The sequence below is a fragment of the Sapajus apella genome, unplaced genomic scaffold (assembly GCF_009761245.1).
Source record: "Sapajus apella isolate SASKATOON/1434 unplaced genomic scaffold, GSC_monkey_1.0 scaffold31, whole genome shotgun sequence".
Taxonomy (NCBI): Eukaryota; Metazoa; Chordata; class Mammalia; order Primates; family Cebidae; genus Sapajus; species Sapajus apella.
The window spans coordinates 2,275,385-2,293,002 of NW_022436971.1; the positions used below are offsets into that span (position 1 = coordinate 2,275,385).

Sequence of the window (17,618 nt, forward strand, 5' to 3'; positions counted from 1 at the left end):
CCTTCCGTTCAGAAATGCAGAGTAATTTGCCTGAATGGGGATTTCTGCATATTTATACTAATGTCTGTGTTTAAAGCTTATAAGACAGGGAATCGCTGAGAGATGTCCATTAGCAATATATACAGACTGCAATTATTTCTTTATGGTGTGTGGTTTGACTGCAGAGTACTTTATTTCAATGGAAGTAGTGGGCTTTGCCTCCTGTGTTTTCTTATGTGCCCGAAGAAATCAATAAGAACAGGAAAGAAGCAAAAAGAGGCAAGAATAAAAGGACTGTGACCTTTTAGGATTCTGAGAGCCCTGCATATGCTATACCGTGAACTGCCTTCATCCTTGGAATCTAAATGCATGTGTCCTAGTCGGGGGAGTTTGGTACATTTAAGGATGCCGATGAAATCTCGCAAACCTTTCCCAGGAAACTCTCAAATTCATTCGGCCCAGGAAGAACTGGCAGGGGTGCCTTGTCAGAGATGAGCAGGAAAAGGGAATAAGGGGTGTCCTCAGCAGACCCCACTTCTGGCCTCTACTCCCCAAACCTCCATTTCCACCCTAGGAAAGAAGCAGGTTTTGATCTGAAACAAAACGAGCCCTAAGATGAGAGGTTTGCAGACCAAAGATTTCTGGAATGTGCGTGGATTACTGTAGAAACCAGTTTTTTTTCCTGTTGGGGATAAAGGAAGGGGGAGGAAGCAGGACTGTTCCAAACCAATGAAACCCCATGCATGCTGGGAAGGCCAAGCCCTTCTTAGGGAGCTTCAGGCTGGAAGATGCTCAGCCTGGGAGATGCTGGCAAGGAAGCCTGGGAAATTCCTCCCCTCTGCAAGCCCTGCCCGTGCTAATCCTGGCTCCACCTCACCTCCGCCCAGCTTCTCCTGGACTCACGTGACTTTTCTATATTGGTACCCAGGAGCTGAAGGCAGACGGGTATCACAGACAGATCGGACACCTGTGCATTCTGGAAGACCTTCTCAGCTCTCAGCCATGGGAAGGCTATCCTTCAGCCTAAGGTCTTCCCAAGAGGCAGAACTGTCCTAAGGGGCTTTGCAGATAAAAATGTCCCCAGAAGTCGGGTGGAGGAATATGCATGGATGATACAAACATGGTATCTGAGTCTGTGTGGCAGCAAGCTGCTGCTGACATTTCGAATGCCTGCTCCTGGGAGCTGCAGTGCCTGCCAGCCCTTCCCTTTCGCCTTCCCTCACATCCCTCGGTCCTACCAGTTGGTCCTCTGCTCCGGGGCCTCTGCTCTGCTGGAACATCTGGGCAGCATCGCTGGAGCACAGCCACCTCCTCCGGGCCAGTATCTCCCATCGCGTGGCCTCCTCAAAGCCGGCTTTCATCTGTCGGCGATGGTCCCCTTGGTGGGTAGGCACTATTCTTTTCCGGCCCCAAAATAGTTTCCTGAAGTTGATGCTGACTTCTCACTGCCTTCTTGCACAGAAATCTCTTCCAAGAGGCGCTGGGGTCCAGAAGAGGGACAGATGGTCCCTTTCTTTTTATAACACGGCCAGTCTTTTGAAGTGAAGATCTATAAACAAAGTTTTGTCTTCAGCAGATGTTCTGTGGGCACAACAAGTGCCACTTTGTGCTCTTAAGCAACTGTGAGTGGTGATAACTGGGAGGAGTCTGAGATCGAGGAGAGCTTTGGTGCGTCTCTGGGGGTCCAGGGGCCATCGCATGATGATGCCCGTTCGGGCTGCAGTCAGATCTCATGTCTCTCTCAGCCAGTACCAGGTCTATACACTTCCTGGAAACCACGTCTGCTCACCTTGCCAGAGCCGAGGGGCTACCCCACACCAGTTCCGCCTGTCCGGTGGCCATGTTTGAGGGGCCATCAGCGATCTATCTGTAGCCTTGTGCACCTCTGCTAACTGATCCTGAGGTAGGGGCTCAAGGCTATGGGCTGGGTGGATTCTCTTCCAGAGGTCCACGGATCACTGGTATCACTTTCTTCCTGGAGCTATTTATGCCAATCTGGGGACTTTGCAAAGGACAAGAATGGCTGGCCCGGCATGACATCTGCAGAGCTCCCAAAGAGCCTCAGGCTGTGCTAGATGTCAGCGGGAAGCCAGTTCCCACAGCTCTGTGCTGGTGGCTCCTCATTCATGGGTGACAGCAACATGAGGTGTCAGCACTACTTCTAAATGGATGTATGGCTGTATGGTAGATTTCAAGAATTTAATTCATTTTAAAGGGCATAAGCTCAATTAATAGACCTCATCAACTTCAAAGATGTATCATCTTTGTGGGGAATTGGCTCCTTCCTAGGATGACTGGCTCCATTAACTTTATTGCATTGGCGATGCTCTGAATAAGGCGCGGCAGATGCAGCACCAGCAAGGAATCCCCAGGGCCCCCCGGCTCCCAAGCGCCAGTGGCTTCGGTGGTGGCCAGTGCTCCCTCCGCAGCTTCCTCAAGTGGCCCAATGCCCCTTGTGGATTTACTTTGGGAATTCCAGCTACCTACTCCCTACCCGCCCATCCATCCACCCAACCACCCCAACAACAGTTTTGGAGATGAGGAAAGAGCCCAAGAATCACCAACTTATACAGAGAAATATCAGCCACGTGACTGTAGGAGACGTGAAATAGCCTCTGTGGGACATGCCCGCCCTCAGCCCAGACACACCTAGTGACCACACAGGCTACAACAGCAAGCCTCAAGGTGTGGCGTGGCGGGAAGGGCATGGGCACCGGAGGCAGGCATGTTGAAACTGACTCTCTCGTTACCAGCTACACCTGGGCAGGGTCTTAGGCAGGCTTTGGTTTTCCATCCATGACTGCCTCACAGGGCAGATGCAAGGAATATATAAATAAAGGGTGAATATACGATGAACATAAAGTATAAGGCACATACAGAACATCTATGCCCCACCTCTGTTCCCTTCCAGAAGATAAGGCTGCAACTCCCACCAGCTTCCAGCTCTGCCCACCAGCTTCCCTGGAATGGCACTTCCTGACCCCAGCCTGAGACCACCAGCAGGGTCAGCTTCAAATCCTCAGGCGGCATCATGACTACAAAGACCCAGGGGAAGGCCACATGTCCACGTCTCTGCTTTCTGGGACTAGTGCCATCAACTAGGAATCTTGAAGGTAATGAACATCTCCATATAAAAGAAAGACTGAAAATACAGAAATTATTTTTGGATCCATCAGAATTTCTGAAACCTGACTGTTCACATGAGCAGATGGAGTAAGAGCCTTCAGAATCACCATGGCAATTCCTAAACTTAGGGGCACGTGAGGTCTGCAGCAACAGGTTCTATTTGGGGTTTGTAAAGAAAGCAAGGAAGGTGGGGCGTGCTAACTGGGCCAGGGCCTGGCCTACTTCAAGGTGCTCTGGGCTCCACTGAAGAAACACGGCTGACTATTAAAGGTATTCGGGCTCCCAGGAAGGAGCTGGGTGATTTAATTTTAAATTTATTTTTTGAGATAGAGTCTCACTCTGACACCCAGGCTGGAGTGCAGTGGTACGATCTTGGCTCACTGTAACCTCTAGCTCCTGGGTTCAAGCGATTCTCATGCCTCAGCCTCCCAGGTAGCTGGGATTATAGCACCTGCCACCATACTCGGCTAATTTTTGTATTTTTAGTAGAGACGGGGTTTTGCCATGTTAGCCAGGCTAGTCTTGAACTCCTGACCTTGAGCGATCTGCCAGCCTCAGCCTCCCAAAGTGCTGAGATTACAGGTGTAAGCCACCGCACCCAGCCAAAGCTGGACAATTTAAATAACCATGATAAAAGGACTGATTCTGAAAACCACCGTCACCACAAAAAACATTCATCGGATATTTGTAGAGACCCCGAAGGTGGGACTCTGCCCAGGAGAGTTCACCAGGCAGGAATCCCAGAGAAGCCCCTGACCATGGGAGGTGATGGGGTGGAGGGGGCCTGTATTCTCGGGTCAGAGTTTGCCCTTGCTACCTTTCCCTCTCCCTTTGGGATGATGTATCCTCTCTCATCAAATCATCCTCTGCGGCCCTGGCTGACTCTGCCTGTGTGGTATCATGCCTGACTTGGCCCCTGTGAGTGGTGGGTGTCTTGTCCCTGCTCTTCCTCCCATTCATTCCTTGTGGGGCTGCCACTGAGTTCAGAGGGCTCCTGGTGGGATGTGCTGCTCTGATCCCAGTGGCTGGCAGCATGTGCCACATGGGCAAGCTTGGAGAGGCACAAGAGCTGGTCCGGTGTGGTCCATGCAGATGCTGGGCCTGTCCCTGTGGAGTTCTTGGTCCGTAGGAAGAGAGAAGGGGTCTCGGATGGATACCTCCTAGCAACAAATGAAGCAATTCCACAGGGCTCCATGGAATATGGGTGATTTCACAGGAAGCTTTCTAGTGACAGTTTCTGGGGTAAATGTCATAGCTAGCTGATAGCTCTGAGCCTCAGTTTCCCCACCTGTAAAGTGAGGACGTTTTCCTGAATGACTGTAAGGTAGCATCCTGCTCTGACATTCACTATGGTGGGGAAGGAGGGAGGCAGAAGGGCTTGAAAGGAGCAGGTGGGTTACTGCTCAGAAGTAAATTCCCATCAGCAGAGAGGAAGGTGGTGAGTTGCTTCAGCGTGCATAGCTGGGGCATGGGGGTGGGGTAGGTGAGCTGAGACACACCTACCTCCTAGATTTCAAAAGGAAATAATTTAAAAACTCAGCGGGAAAGTTCACTTGCTCCCAAGTTAGGGGCAAAAAGCTGCTGGAATAAAGGCAGGGCTAGGGGTTTCTATGAATAGGAATGATCAACAATCTTGATCCTGATAAAAAGGAGGAGCGGGGACACCAAAGAAAGCAGAGGAGTGGACGGCAGGACTCTGGAGAGACTTTTTTCTCTTTTCTCTTCATTTGGAAGCTTAAGTGCATATTTGTGTGTCTCTGTGTATATAAATATGTGTTTTAACCAAATAAGCCACAATTATTACAGAAAAGTTAGAATATCTGCAGTGTGATGCTCAAGACCAAGGAGGTGACAGTCCCTCTCCCTGGCCACCTAGCCTGTCACCTGGTGTCCCTTTAAGAGGCACTTGACAGGCTGGAGTATGACCAGGGAGGACATGCACATGGTAAAGGGACCCTTCACAAGACGAGCAGCTGAGGCCACTGGAGATCTCTGGCCTAGAGAAAAGGAACTTCGGTCATCCTCCAAAAGCTGAAGGGCTGTCATACAGGACAGGGCCCAGCTTTGCTGTGGGTGGCCCCAGAGGCAGGGCCCTGGAAGTTACAGGAAGAGACAGCTCTTCACCATTTAAGAGGACAAACTGCTAGCAATCAGTGGTTTCCGCTTAGTTCCCCGTGGTGACGGTAGATTCCCCCCGGCATGAAAGTTCTATGGAAAAACAACCCAAGTATGGATGACTCTAATAGTGGGAAATATATCCAATGCTTAGTTAACAAAGCAGAGTGAGAAGCCTGTAGCTAAAAAACACAGGATAAAAACAGCAAAAGTGCATTTATGAAAAGGTTCAAGTGAATCACTGAAAACACCCAAGGGTAGAAGTCAGATGTTGTAACTACATGGTAACTGTGCCATGTGAGGGGCTACCCTTTCCATTTGCCAACTAGACAGACTGGTAGACTGTTATGGACTGCATGTGTCCCCTCCCACCCCAAATTCATATGTGGAAGCCCTAATCCCCAGTGTGATTGTATCTGGAGAAAGGGCCTTTAAAGAGGAAATTAAGGGGCTGGGCATGGTGGCCCAAGCCTGTAATCCCAGCACTCTGGGAGGCCGAGGTGGGTGGATCACGAGGTCAAGAGTTCGAGACTATCCTGGCCAATATGGTGAGACCCTGTCTCTACTAAAAATACAAAAATTAGCTGGGCATGGTGGCCCACGCCTGTGATCCAAGTTACTTGGGAGGCTGAGGCAGGAGCATTGCTTGAACCCGGGAGGCAGAGGTTGCAGTGAGCTGAGCTTGCGCCACTGCACTCCAGCCTGGTGCCTTGCGACAGAGCAAGGCTGTCTCAAAAAAAAGGAAATTAAGGTTAAATAAGGTCATAGAGTGGGTCCCTAACCCAATCAGACTGGTGTCCAGAAGGAAGAGGCGCCAGGAGTGCTCATGCATGGAGGAAAGGCTGTGTGAGGACACAGTGAGAAGGCAGCCATTTGCAAGCCAAGAATCAAGGCCTCCCCAGAAGCCAACCCTGCCTGCACCTTCACGTTGGACTTCCAGCCTGCAGAACTGTGAGAAATACATTTCTGTGTTTTCAGCCACCCAATTTGTGGCATTTCACAACAGCGGCACAAAATGAAAAGTCAGACTATCTGCAGTGTGATGCTGAAGACCAAGGAGGTGACAGTCCCTCTCCCTGGGCCACCTAGCCTGTCACCTGGTATCCCTTTAAAAGGCATCTGACAAGCTGGGGCATGACCAGGGAGGACATGCCCCACCAGACCACGATGTAGCCTTGGCGTTGACTTTGCAGATGTTGGTGAAAAACGAATACGCACTGGCATTGTGTGTAGACCTGAGGCTAAGGCATTAAGCAAGGACACTGAGAGGTCATTTGGAAGAGGGGAGGGCGAGGTAGTGAGAGGCCTGTGGGCAGAACCAGCCCATTCACAGTGCTGTGCTTAGTCACCAAGAGGCTGCAGGACACTGAAAGCAAAGAGCGGTTGCCTTGTGGTGAACTGAAAACAACTGGGCTTCCCTTGAACATAGACATGATACAAATGTTGTAAAAATATAAACATACATGCTTTGTTAAAGAAGAGAGTTACACGAAGAAAACGGGCAATGACAGCTATTTCAGTGACGGCAACCTTTCGGCCATTTTTTCTTCAAGCAATTTACACGTTTTGTGCTCCTAGAATACTCTGCTTGTAGCATTTTTACCCTTTGCATTTCTAGAATAGTGAGTGTGCTCCTGAATGGAATGTAATTTCAACCAGATCATTTCTCATTGAACTGGTTTTGTGCCATGTTTTCTTGAGCTTTGTGTCCTATTTGGGGTGCCATTATGTCCTTCCCCTCCCCATCACACGGGGACAAGGAGCACACGTCCCACGCCGTGGCCCGGCTGCCTCTCAAAACTCATCCCAACCTCTAAAAAACTCTAGGGCGCAGTCCAGTATGACATGCTTTTCCTGGCACAGACAGCAGATGTCAGATGTTTAAATAGTGGTTAGGCAACGGGAAACATGCCATTAAACCCCTGCCATGACAGGAGAGAGCAGGGTGCACAGGGAACCTCTGACCCATGGATGTGCACCTGATTTCCCTGTTGGGGGTTAATGGCACCCAGCTGTTTCTACCCAGGTCAAAGCCCCTGAGGACCAAGGACGGCTTCACCTTGCAAGACCAGGATGGCCTTGGAGACAGATGGGCTCAAACACTGACTGATGAGGCTAAGAAGTCAGCCAAGTAGCCCAAGCAGGTTCCCAGGCTTGGCGTGCCCAGCATTCAGGGAAAGGGATGTCTTGGGCCTTTGCGTTTAACGCACTAGCTGACCCTGTCTCAAATCAGGACAGGCCTTGTAAACTGTGTGCACGCTGTGTGTGTGTGTGTGTGTGTGTGTGTGTGTGTGTGTGTGTGTGTGTGTGTCTATGATAGAGGGATCTATTGGAAAAATCACAATTCTGTGTCTCTGGCACTTCCCTCAAGCATTCTTCCTAAGACCTGGCATTTGTAGAACCACTCGCTGTCCCCTTCCTTCCTGCTGTCGCCTTAATTTTCCTGCAGGCTGTTTAACCTGACCCCTCTCTTCTCCAGCCCCTGAGGCCCTTATTGCTGGCACCTCCTGATCTTCCCAGGTCCCCTAGGGCAGACTCGCGCCTCTCTCCCAGGGATTGGCATGGCCACAGGCCTCGTGCACAGGAGCCCCGACAGCACAGGGCATGCAGCTGGCACCCTGCCTGTTTCTTTTGCCTGGCTCATGAGAGAAGCTGGCTCTGTGCACAGGAGGTGCCTAAGACTACAACGTTATGGCTCAGTAAATACATGGTGGTGCAGCAGGGGGGGGAGGGGACACGACTCAAGCCTTAGTGGCCTCTGCGTGTCACTGACCTGGAACCTCATGGGTTACCCTGCTGGTGTCTGCCGGGGTCTGCTGCTCCTGAGGGAAGGCAGCACCTGGGATCAGGGCATCTGGCTTCCTGCTGTGGGTCAGCACCATCGCCTGAAGCCCCCAGGAAGGAACATTCCTTTCCCTTGGCCCCCGTCTGAAGAGCCCTCTCATTCCCATCAGCAGTTTGACCTCTGCCCTGTTGGACAACTGGGGCCAGAGTGGGGCTTCTGACCTTGAAGATACTCAGCAGAGATTTGGGGCTGAAAGCCCATTTACTCCTGCAGCCTTGTGGAGGGAGGGCCCAGGGTGGCTCGCTCCGCCTGTGCCCTGCTGAGCAGGCTGCGGCAGCCAGCAGTCACCTCCTGCTCCCAGGATGACACTGTCCCTGAGTGGTCCAGCGGCCTCTGCGGCATCTTTCCGCTTGCCTGGTTCACTCATAGTCAAATGATCTGTTAACAAAACCGTTAAGCCCCAGACAACCCTCCAATTACTGATGAACAAACCCCTCGAGGACAGAGCCCTGCCAGGGGAGGAGGCTTTCTGAGCAGGGTTAGGGCAGGTGCAGCTCAGGCGAGGACACGGAGAACCTTGTGCACACGGAGTGTCCAGTTGCACGGCCTCTGAGATACACGCTTTCTGGAGGAGGGTGTGTGTATTGGGGTGGGGGCTGCAGTCAGGGCAAGGGTGGGATGGGGGTTTGGTGTCAGATCCGTGTTGTGAGTTATTCAGTTAGATTTGGGAGATTATTTGGACAATCCTGCTTTAAAAGCAGTGGTGGTCCTGAGGCTTAGGTGCTCCAGGCCTGGTTTCTTCTCCAGGAGTCTTTAGGATTTATAGTAGTGGTCATAACAACGACTAATATTATTCAAGCCTACTCTCTGCCAGGCACGGGGTTAAGACTTTACATACATTATTTAATCCTCAAAGCATGTCTATGAGGATGGCACTGCTACCTCCGAGTTACAGATGTGGAAACTGAAGCTTAGAGACACCAGTTTTCTAGCAGAAGTTCACTGGGTTAGTGGGAAGTGGAGTTTGAATTCTGCCCGAGCAGTCTGCTGCAGAATCTGGGCTCTGGACCACCATGCATGCTGCCAGCCACATCCTCCCAATCAGCTCTCTCTGCCTGCAGCCTTGGCTATGTGTTCTGAAGGAGGCAGAGAATTCTTTTGGCCCCATCTATTGATGTGGCCATGGAGGACCCGACCCCAGCTGTGTCCCTGGCACCCTGATTATCAAGCTGAATGCCATGGGATACTGAGAGCCCCTGAGGGGTGGTAGGAGGAGTCTCCCAAGACAGACAGCTCCTGGAATTAGGGAGAAGTTCCCAGCAACAGGCTGTTTCCTTCCAGTTGCTATGGCCAGTGGAGGACTGCCACACATTACAATGGGAGAAGGGGATTTTCTTCTGTTCACGGTGGACTCCCAGGAGCTAGGTGCTTCAGATATGATGATGCTAATATGCTCTCCTGGGACTCATTAACCTGGGCCCCTAAAAGGTCATGGACATGGAAAGATGGCCCTGGGACCCGTAAAATAATCACAGAGAACAGTTTTATAGTGATGACTGCATGCTAGGCATGATTCTAAGCCTAGGAATGTGTAAAATAACTCAATCCTCACAACTGTAAGACGTGGGTTCTGTTCTCCCCCTTTCATAGATGAGAAAACTGAGGCAGAGTTCCAGAGTCTGTTTGCTCTGGGGCAGGATGGAGTGGAGGTGCTTGGGTACAGAAGGAAGTCTGAAATGGATGGACTTCTGTCCCCAGAGGCATGGGTCAGGTGTCGGGGGGGTGACGGGCTGCGGAACGAGGTCTCATAAGGGCACTTTCTATCTCTGTATGCCTGGGGCCCTAAGCACTGACCTGCTTTCATGTGAAGGGAAGGGGGAAGTCACAGAACCCTGGTGGGTAATTATCAGCCCAGTGCTTTGTGCCCACATTCCTCAGATGCTTCTGGGGCATCTCTGAGTCCTGGCACCGGCTCAGATACCAAGGGCGGAGTAGGAATGAGATAGAGTCCTTGCTGCCCCCGACCTCAGGGGCTCACAGATCAACAGTCTCACAGATACTCGGCCGAGGCACAGCACAGGGCTGGACTGGAGAGCCAAGGCCTGGGGTGGGTACAGGGTAACCTGCAGGCAGAATGGCAAAGGGTGAAGTGGGGGCAGGCACCGAGTCGGCACTGGCCGTTGTCCCCAGTGCAGCCAGGCTGTTGGATGGGGCGAGACAGGGCCAGACCTGTATTTGAAAAATCACTCTGGGCTGGGCGTGGTGGCTCACGCCTGTAATCCCAGCACTTTGGGAGGCCAAAGTGGGTGGATCACGAGGTCAGGAGTTCAAGACCAGTCTGCCCAAGATGATGAAACCCCATCTCTACTAAAAATACAAAAAGTAGGCAGGCATGGTGACGGGTGCCTGTAATCCCAGCTACTCGGGAGGCAGAGGTTGCAGTGAGCTGAGCTTGCGCCACGGCACTCCTGCCTGGGCAACAGAGTGAGACTCCATCTCAGAAAAAAAAAGTCACTCTGGCTGCACCGCAGAGCCAGACTGGAAGGAATGCAGTGTGGGCTGGGAGGCCAGCAAGCAGGCCAGAGATGATGGTGGCCTGATGGTGGGTGGGGTAGGGGTGGGGGGACAGAGAGCAGAGATATGTAGAAACCGGAATCAATTGAGTTTTCAGAGTTAGCACTAGAGGTGGACAAAGTACTGGCCATAGATGACCGCAGGCCTTGAGTCTGAACCATGGACAAATTCATGTTGGCATTTCTGAGGCCCAGACACAGGAACAATAGGTCTGTGGGAAGACAGTTTCAGTCTGGATAACGTTCCGTGCCTCTGGCCTGAGTGTGGGCGAACAGCTTTATCATGCTTTCCCAGCTTCTTCCAGAAATATTTATGGAGGCTGCAGAAGGAACAGTGTGCCCTGGGCATGTCAGCGTGTGGGGCAAGGAGAGATGAGAGGCGTGCCAGGCTCCATGCCAGGGAGAGCCATCCCATCGAGTTGTCCTGCCAGAAAAGGGATGCATCCAACCCCCCTTTTAGGGAAGGGGTCCCCATGCTGAAGTTAAATGGCTCGGTTGGGGATTGCCACCCTATCAACAAGTGTGGGCTTCTTCCATCTCCTCTGCGCTGGCGAGGGCCTGGCCTTCTGCCTCTTCCCTAGCCTCCTTCTCTGCTGAATTCTAGACCCTAGGCCAGAGGCAACAGCCAGAGCTGCTTTTGGTGGTAAGCAGGCATAGTGCTATGTACGGTCACGTCCATGATCTCATTCAGTCCTCCCTGAGGCCCTGTGAGGGTGGTACTGTCGCTCATTTTAGAGATGAGGAAAGAGAGGCTCAGAGAAGTAAGGAGGCTTGTCCCAGTCACATAGCTTTTCCCTGTGCCCCAAAGTATTTTCACAAGATCTCATCATTGTTACTTGTGGAGACTGGGGCGAATGCGGCTGTGAGGATGAACGGCGCACCGTGGGGTGGAGGTCCAGTGCCGGAATGGGAAGGGAGGAGCTGCGGAACCAAAGGAAGGGGCTGAACCATCCCTCTCTCCCAGTACGGCCTCCCAGCAGGGAGGCTAAGCCCTATAGTTGGATCCTCAGGGCCCCTTACCCTAGGCCTGCAAAATATAAAGTCAGAAGAGACACCTTTCCCCGCTCAGGTTGACACGGGCTTTGCTTTCTGGTCTAGGAGCAGGTGAGAGCAGGTGCAGCCTGGCTTCTCACTCCCAGCCGCGCTGGTGAAGACACAATAAATAGCCTTTCTGCAACTCACCACCAGGCCTGGAGCCTGGGGCTTTAAAAGGTCTCCATGCATCCTCCGAGCCACCAAAAACTGTTTGCCAAAGAAGGCAGGGGTAGAAGCAGCTACATCCGTAGCCTGTGCTCTGTCATCAGGCATGCACAGCTGGGTTCACGGGGTCCCAGGGGCAGTGGCATTGACTTCAGGTCTCACTGAGGCCTGAGCTTGGCCACACCTCTCCCCACGAATTAGCTCAGTGGTTCCAATCCAACGACGAGACAAATATCTTAGGTACTTCATAACAGGATTCAGATGGAACTAATTCTTTTTTCCTCCCTTATCACTTTGCACACATGAAATCTATTTTTAATTAGCTTTCGATATATCATCTAAAAAAAAAACCCACAGCTTGCTCCCACCCCCAAATTGTTCTTAGAGAAAGAAAGATTTGTCTTGTAAGTTTCTTAAGAAAATCTATATGTGCTCAATGCATTTAAATAACACTCATTAAAGGGAACTGCACACAAGCTGGTTTCTCTAGTCACAGAAGAGAGACAATCGCTTGACCTACTGCAAATCAAAAAGCATTTCCATGCCACCTTTATTTTTCAACTGGTTAAGTTTTAAATTAAAGTCCCAACGCCCTTTTTGGAAAGGTAGACTAATAGGGCCCCAACTGAAACTTTAGCTCAGTCGATCGGAAGATAATTACAAGAAATAAAATGTGAAATTTTAAATCAGGGCACTAATGAAGTCTAAAAATACCAGTGGCCCATCCCTCTGGCTGGTAAGACGTGTTCTTCATGGAGGGGAATCTCCCCATAATTACTCAACCCTGGGAGAGGCCAGGTTGTCACGTCAAACAATAGCAGGGAAAATCGAGGGACTTTAATGAGCTAGATCTCAAGGCATTGCACGGTGGATCTTATTATAATGCTGGGCAAGGTTTCAAACAGAGAACAGGAGAAAAGGAAAGTTCTTTTTTTTTTTCTAAAGTGGAGTTCTGACTTGTGTTGACGCCATCACGCAGAGCCTCCTGTTCCCGCCTGGAGCCAGCTGTCTGTCATTTAGGAGTGTGAAATCAATTGGGCTTCAGAGATGTAAAATCCCTAGGGGCAAAATTAAAAGTGACCCAAATCCAAGCCCACGTGGTGCTGTCAGGAACATGACTCTCACATAGCAAGTTTCAAAGATTTAGTTTCAAAATTCGGGTTTCTTATTTTAAAAAAATATGCAGTTGTTTGACATTAGATCTGACAGACAAATTATAGCTTCAGCAATAAAGGCTTTTAAGATTAGAAATGAAAAGAGAAATTACTTATATATTTAAAAAACCCACCCAGGCTTGAGTTTGGAGGCATTTGTATGTTCACGCATCACTGTCTTTCTTCCCCGAAAACATAAGGGGCTAAATCAGCTGATGAGGCTGTATATAAAGAAGCAAATTCCATGGAATTTAGGAAAAAGCCAATGTGCTGGTAACCTCTGGGAATCAGGCTGATGGACAGGTCAGCTGTTATCACTGGCTAGAGCTGGCGGGTCTCACTGGCTTACCAGAAGGCAGGGCTGTGGACACTTTCTAGGGCCGCCCCAACCCTGGCCCTCCCCTGGCCTTCAGTCTGCCCAGTGGGGCCCGGTAGAGGGAATCTTAGTAGGGCCCCTGTTTCTTGTCCCCTCCCATCCATTGGCTCAGGACCACCACAGAGGATGGTTCACGCCCTCAGGCCCCCACACAGAGGTTACAGGAGCAGCTCTGCAATGGTCATTGACCCAAGTAGACACAGAAGTCCTGCAGAGTCTTGTCCCCACAACCTGTGTCTCTCTGATCTCATGGGCTCAGGGCTGAGGACGTTTCGCTGCCTGCACTCAGCAGCTTTGGTGGGGCAGGTCCCAGCTTGGTGCTGAGCCTCACACCAGGGACTCCAGTCCTACCTCAGCTAGCTACCTTGTGGCACAAAAGAGCTCCTTTTCCTAGATGTATGCCTGGAATGTGGCAAGCCAGCAAGATCTTGTGTTAGCCATAGGAGACCCCCAGAGGGGCTACGTGAGGAGAGGATATGCCGCCTGGTACTCTGGGCCTTGGCATAGCCTTAGAAGCAGGATTCCCACTGCCCGGTGTGTCGGAGTTGTTGACTCATGACCTTGAACTGGGAGTAAGTTTCTTTCTTTCTTTTTTTTAAAGGGAGACAGAGCTTAACCAAAACAATTCAAACAAAAAATCCATTTAGTCATTTTTTTTAAAAAAAGATCTTAAAGCAAGAGTTTCCCAGAATTTAGATGTAATTTTCTATAATTCTGTCATTTAAAACTAGTGCTGATTTCAAAAACAAAGACAGTCAGAGCTCAGTCAGATTGGGAATCAACCCAGCAGAGATCCAGACACGAGCTTTATCGCTGGGATGCTTGACAAGGCCTGCAAGTTGCTTGAAATGACAAAGAAAGAGACTTGGGAGGGCAGAGAGGGGAGGGGCTAGTGGGGTTCCTTGTTCTGCTGAGGGGCAGGGCCCCCTGAAATGCCATCTTGAGGGGTTTTATGTGGGAAGGCTAGGAAGCTATGCCCAGAGATGCATGCTTTCTAGGACCGTCTAGTCTCCTCTTTCAAAGGAGGTGTAGACACCCCATTGCGGCCGAATGCCCGCAGTGGACTCTGCTGCCCGCTCCTGACTGGGAGCTGCCTGTGCCTGGCCGTGGCCCAGCAGCCTTCCCCACTGCACCCAGCAGGAGCAGGGACTTGGTTTGTCTGGGGCGCTAAGGGCTAGGCCAACCTATAGCAGACCTACCTTGGCTTTCGTAACTGCCCTGGGGTGGCAGTGTAGACTGAAGATGAGGAGACAGAGGAGGGAGAGGAGAGGACAGGGGGCCACGCAGCACCACAAGCCCCACGGGATAGAACGTGGGGCTGTGAGTTCTCTCTCAGAAAGAAAATAGCGCCAAGGTGGGGCAGGAGACAAGATGGTGGGGCACTACCAGACCACGGTCCAAGGGAGGAACCCGGCAAGCCTCATGTGTATGCCCTGGTCCTCTGTCCCATTCTGCCTTCCAGCCCGGACTGATCCCTCACATAGACATCAAGAACCCTAACCTAAGGCTGGAGGGTCCAGCTAGGACCACGTCCGGCATGCATCCTTCCCGAGGCTCTGTTCTGAAGGATCTACCTTTGAGTTCCCTGGAATGAAACTCCCCTGAGGCTACGGGAAGAGGGTTCACTGAAGGCTGGGGCTGGAGGTGCTCTTTCCCAAGGTCTCACAAAGCCACCCTTGGATCCTTGAAATGAAACACTCAAGTGGCTCAGGATGGTCCAGGAATGTCTCCTGGGCCTGACTAAATTGCCTTGGGCACTGCTCTCATCTGATGGCACGACAGAGGATGCTTTCCCCGGGAAGGACACCGTTCATACTCTGAATGTCCTCATGGGTGGAACATGGAGAAGGTCACCAAGGGGACTGTTGTGTGGAGCCCTAAGAGGAGTGGATGACTCTCACCCTTCTGCACCTTGGCCTGGCCTTGGGGTCAGAGGTGAGAATGGCCAGGGCTTGGGCTGGAGGGGGACAGCTTTGGGCTTTGCAGGCTCTCCCTTCCTTCCTCTTCCCGGACTCCCTCTTCTTAGCCAGGCGCATTTCCCCACCTTCCTTGTCCCGCCCTCCACATGTTCCCCCTCCCTCCCCCATCTCAGGCCCATTGTCTTGGGCGGGCGGAGGCTCCACTGCAGCCTCCGGGTTGGGAAGGCGAGAGAGGGAGCTGCCACCAAGCACACTCCTGTCTTGGTGGTGTTGCAGTGACCGCGCAGGGAGGTGCAGACGCAGGCCTGTGGGGAGGCGTGTGGTGGCAGGACTTACCTCTGGGGTGCCCTGGGTCGGTGAACTCATACTTCCCCACGCCAATGGTCCGCAGCATCTGCAGCCCGTGGGCCGAGTCGGTTGTGGGGGGCCCATTGGTGGCAGGGGCACCGCTGGGGAGAGTGGCGGACGGCTGGGCCGGCGGCGGTGGAGGCAGCAGGGGCCCTGCCATGTGGCCGTTGCCCACAGCGGTGGGTCCTGGGCGGGCCACCTGCCCTACACCGGGCAGAGTGGACACGGCCAGGGGCTGAGGGCTGGCATACAGGGCCTGGGCAGGCATGTTGACCACCACGCTGCTCAGTGGCTGAGAGGGCGGCTGAGGGAGCGAGTAGTGGCCTGGCATCAGCGGGAGCTGGGGCCCCACGTGGGGAGGCAGTGAGGGGGTCACCCCAACGACCGGGGCCTGGACGTTCACAGCCGGGCTGAAGGTGGGAGGCTGGGCCACTCCATAGGAGTGTGCGATCAGGGTGGGCTGGTTCCCGGCGGCCACCGTGGTCACCCATGGCCCTGTGCCTGCAAGGGAGATGGAAGACACGTCATCTGCCAGTTACATATTCACTCAACAAACACTCATCACCCCAGGCCCTGCACTGGGTGCTGGGTCACAGCGGTGAATGAGACACCTGCGTCCAGGAACTGACCGATTAAGAATCTGTGGTCATGTCTGCCCGGGATAACTGTACTAGGGGGCTGTGAACAAACAGCCATCGGGGCTCAGAGGAGGAAGCAAGACCTGCCTGGGAGACGTGAGAGGCAGCAGGGCAGACAGAAGGAAGCAGAGGCCTTCAAAGAGACTTGGGTTCCACTCTCAGCTCCACCACTTAGTAGCCAAGAGCCTCAGCAAGTTTTTCTTTTATTTTTTTTGAGACGGGGCCTCACTCTGTCTCCCAGGCCAGAGTGCAGTGGTGCGATCTCAACTCATCGCAACCTCTGCCTCCTGGGTTTAAGTGATTCTCCTGTCTCATCCTCCCGAGTAGCTGGGATTACAGGCATGCACCACCATGCCTGGCTAACTTTTGTGTTTTTGGTAGAGATGGGCTTTCGCCATGTTGGCCAGGCTGGTCTCGAACTCCTGAGCTCAGGTGATCTGCCCGCCTCAGCTTCCCAAAGTGCTGAGATTATAGGCATGAGCCACTGTGCCTGGCCTCAGCTAGTTCTTATTTCCTCTGAGCCTCATTCATCTCATCTATTAAATGGAATTAGCAATACCTACCTCAGGGACTACTGGGAAGAACTGAATGAGGAAGATGTATTCAAAACAAAACCAAACAAAACTAGCAGAGTGTCTGGCACGTGGTGAACGCTCCATAAACGCTGGGGTCTCTCCTCCCTTTCTGCAGTCTCGCCTCTGAGGGAGGCTGGGCAAGGGGGTGGTGGAGGCGGGGGTGTTTGCTGAGCCGTCAGGTGAGAGCACTACAGCCCCGGGCTGGGCATGGTCCTCGCAGGAGGGGAGGGACCCGGGTGAGGGGCCTGTGGAAAGCCTGGTGGGGCCTTGCTAGAGAGGGTGGGCCTTGTGCTAATTAGGCAACCTGGGCATGGTCAGCCCTGGGGGAAAAAATAGAACCCCACTTTAGTCCTTAAGAAAACTTTGGCTGAACCAGGTGAGGTCCAGACACAAAAGGCAAGGCCAGCTGTGCTGGGCGAGGTGACCTAAGGGGGCTTGTGAGGGAAACCAGCAGACACCGTGACAGGGAAGGCCAGTGTGAGTTGCCTTTGACTGAATGAGCCTGGGTCCACTTCTCCATGGCCCAAATGCTACCTTGGCTTTCATAACTGCCCTGGGGTGGCAGTGTAGACTGAAGATAGGGAGACAGAGGAAGGAGAGGAGGGGACAGGGGGCCACGCAGCACCACAAGCCCCATAGGATAGAATGTGGGGCTGTGAGTTCTCTCTCAGAAAGAAAATGGCGCCAAGGTGGGGCAGGAGGCAAGATGGCGGGGCACTACCAGACCACGGTCCAAGGGAGCGCCACTGGCTGGTGGTGAGGAGCAAGGCTCGGAGTCACATGGTCCATGGCGCGAGTCCTGGGTCTGCCCCGTCCCAGCCGAGGGACCC

At 52.5% G+C, this 17,618-nt stretch overlaps 1 protein-coding gene across 1 annotated transcript in view; it reads right to left on the reverse strand.

The window, feature by feature from the left end:
- KLHL29 (kelch like family member 29) overlaps positions 1-17,618 on the reverse strand; it is a 318,875-nt gene that overhangs the window by 50,003 nt on the left and 251,254 nt on the right. The window contains exon 5 of the mRNA XM_032293996.1: positions 15,564-16,076. Within this exon, the coding sequence (XP_032149887.1) occupies positions 15,564-16,076 (513 nt within the window). The remainder of the gene's footprint in view (positions 1-15,563; positions 16,077-17,618) is intronic.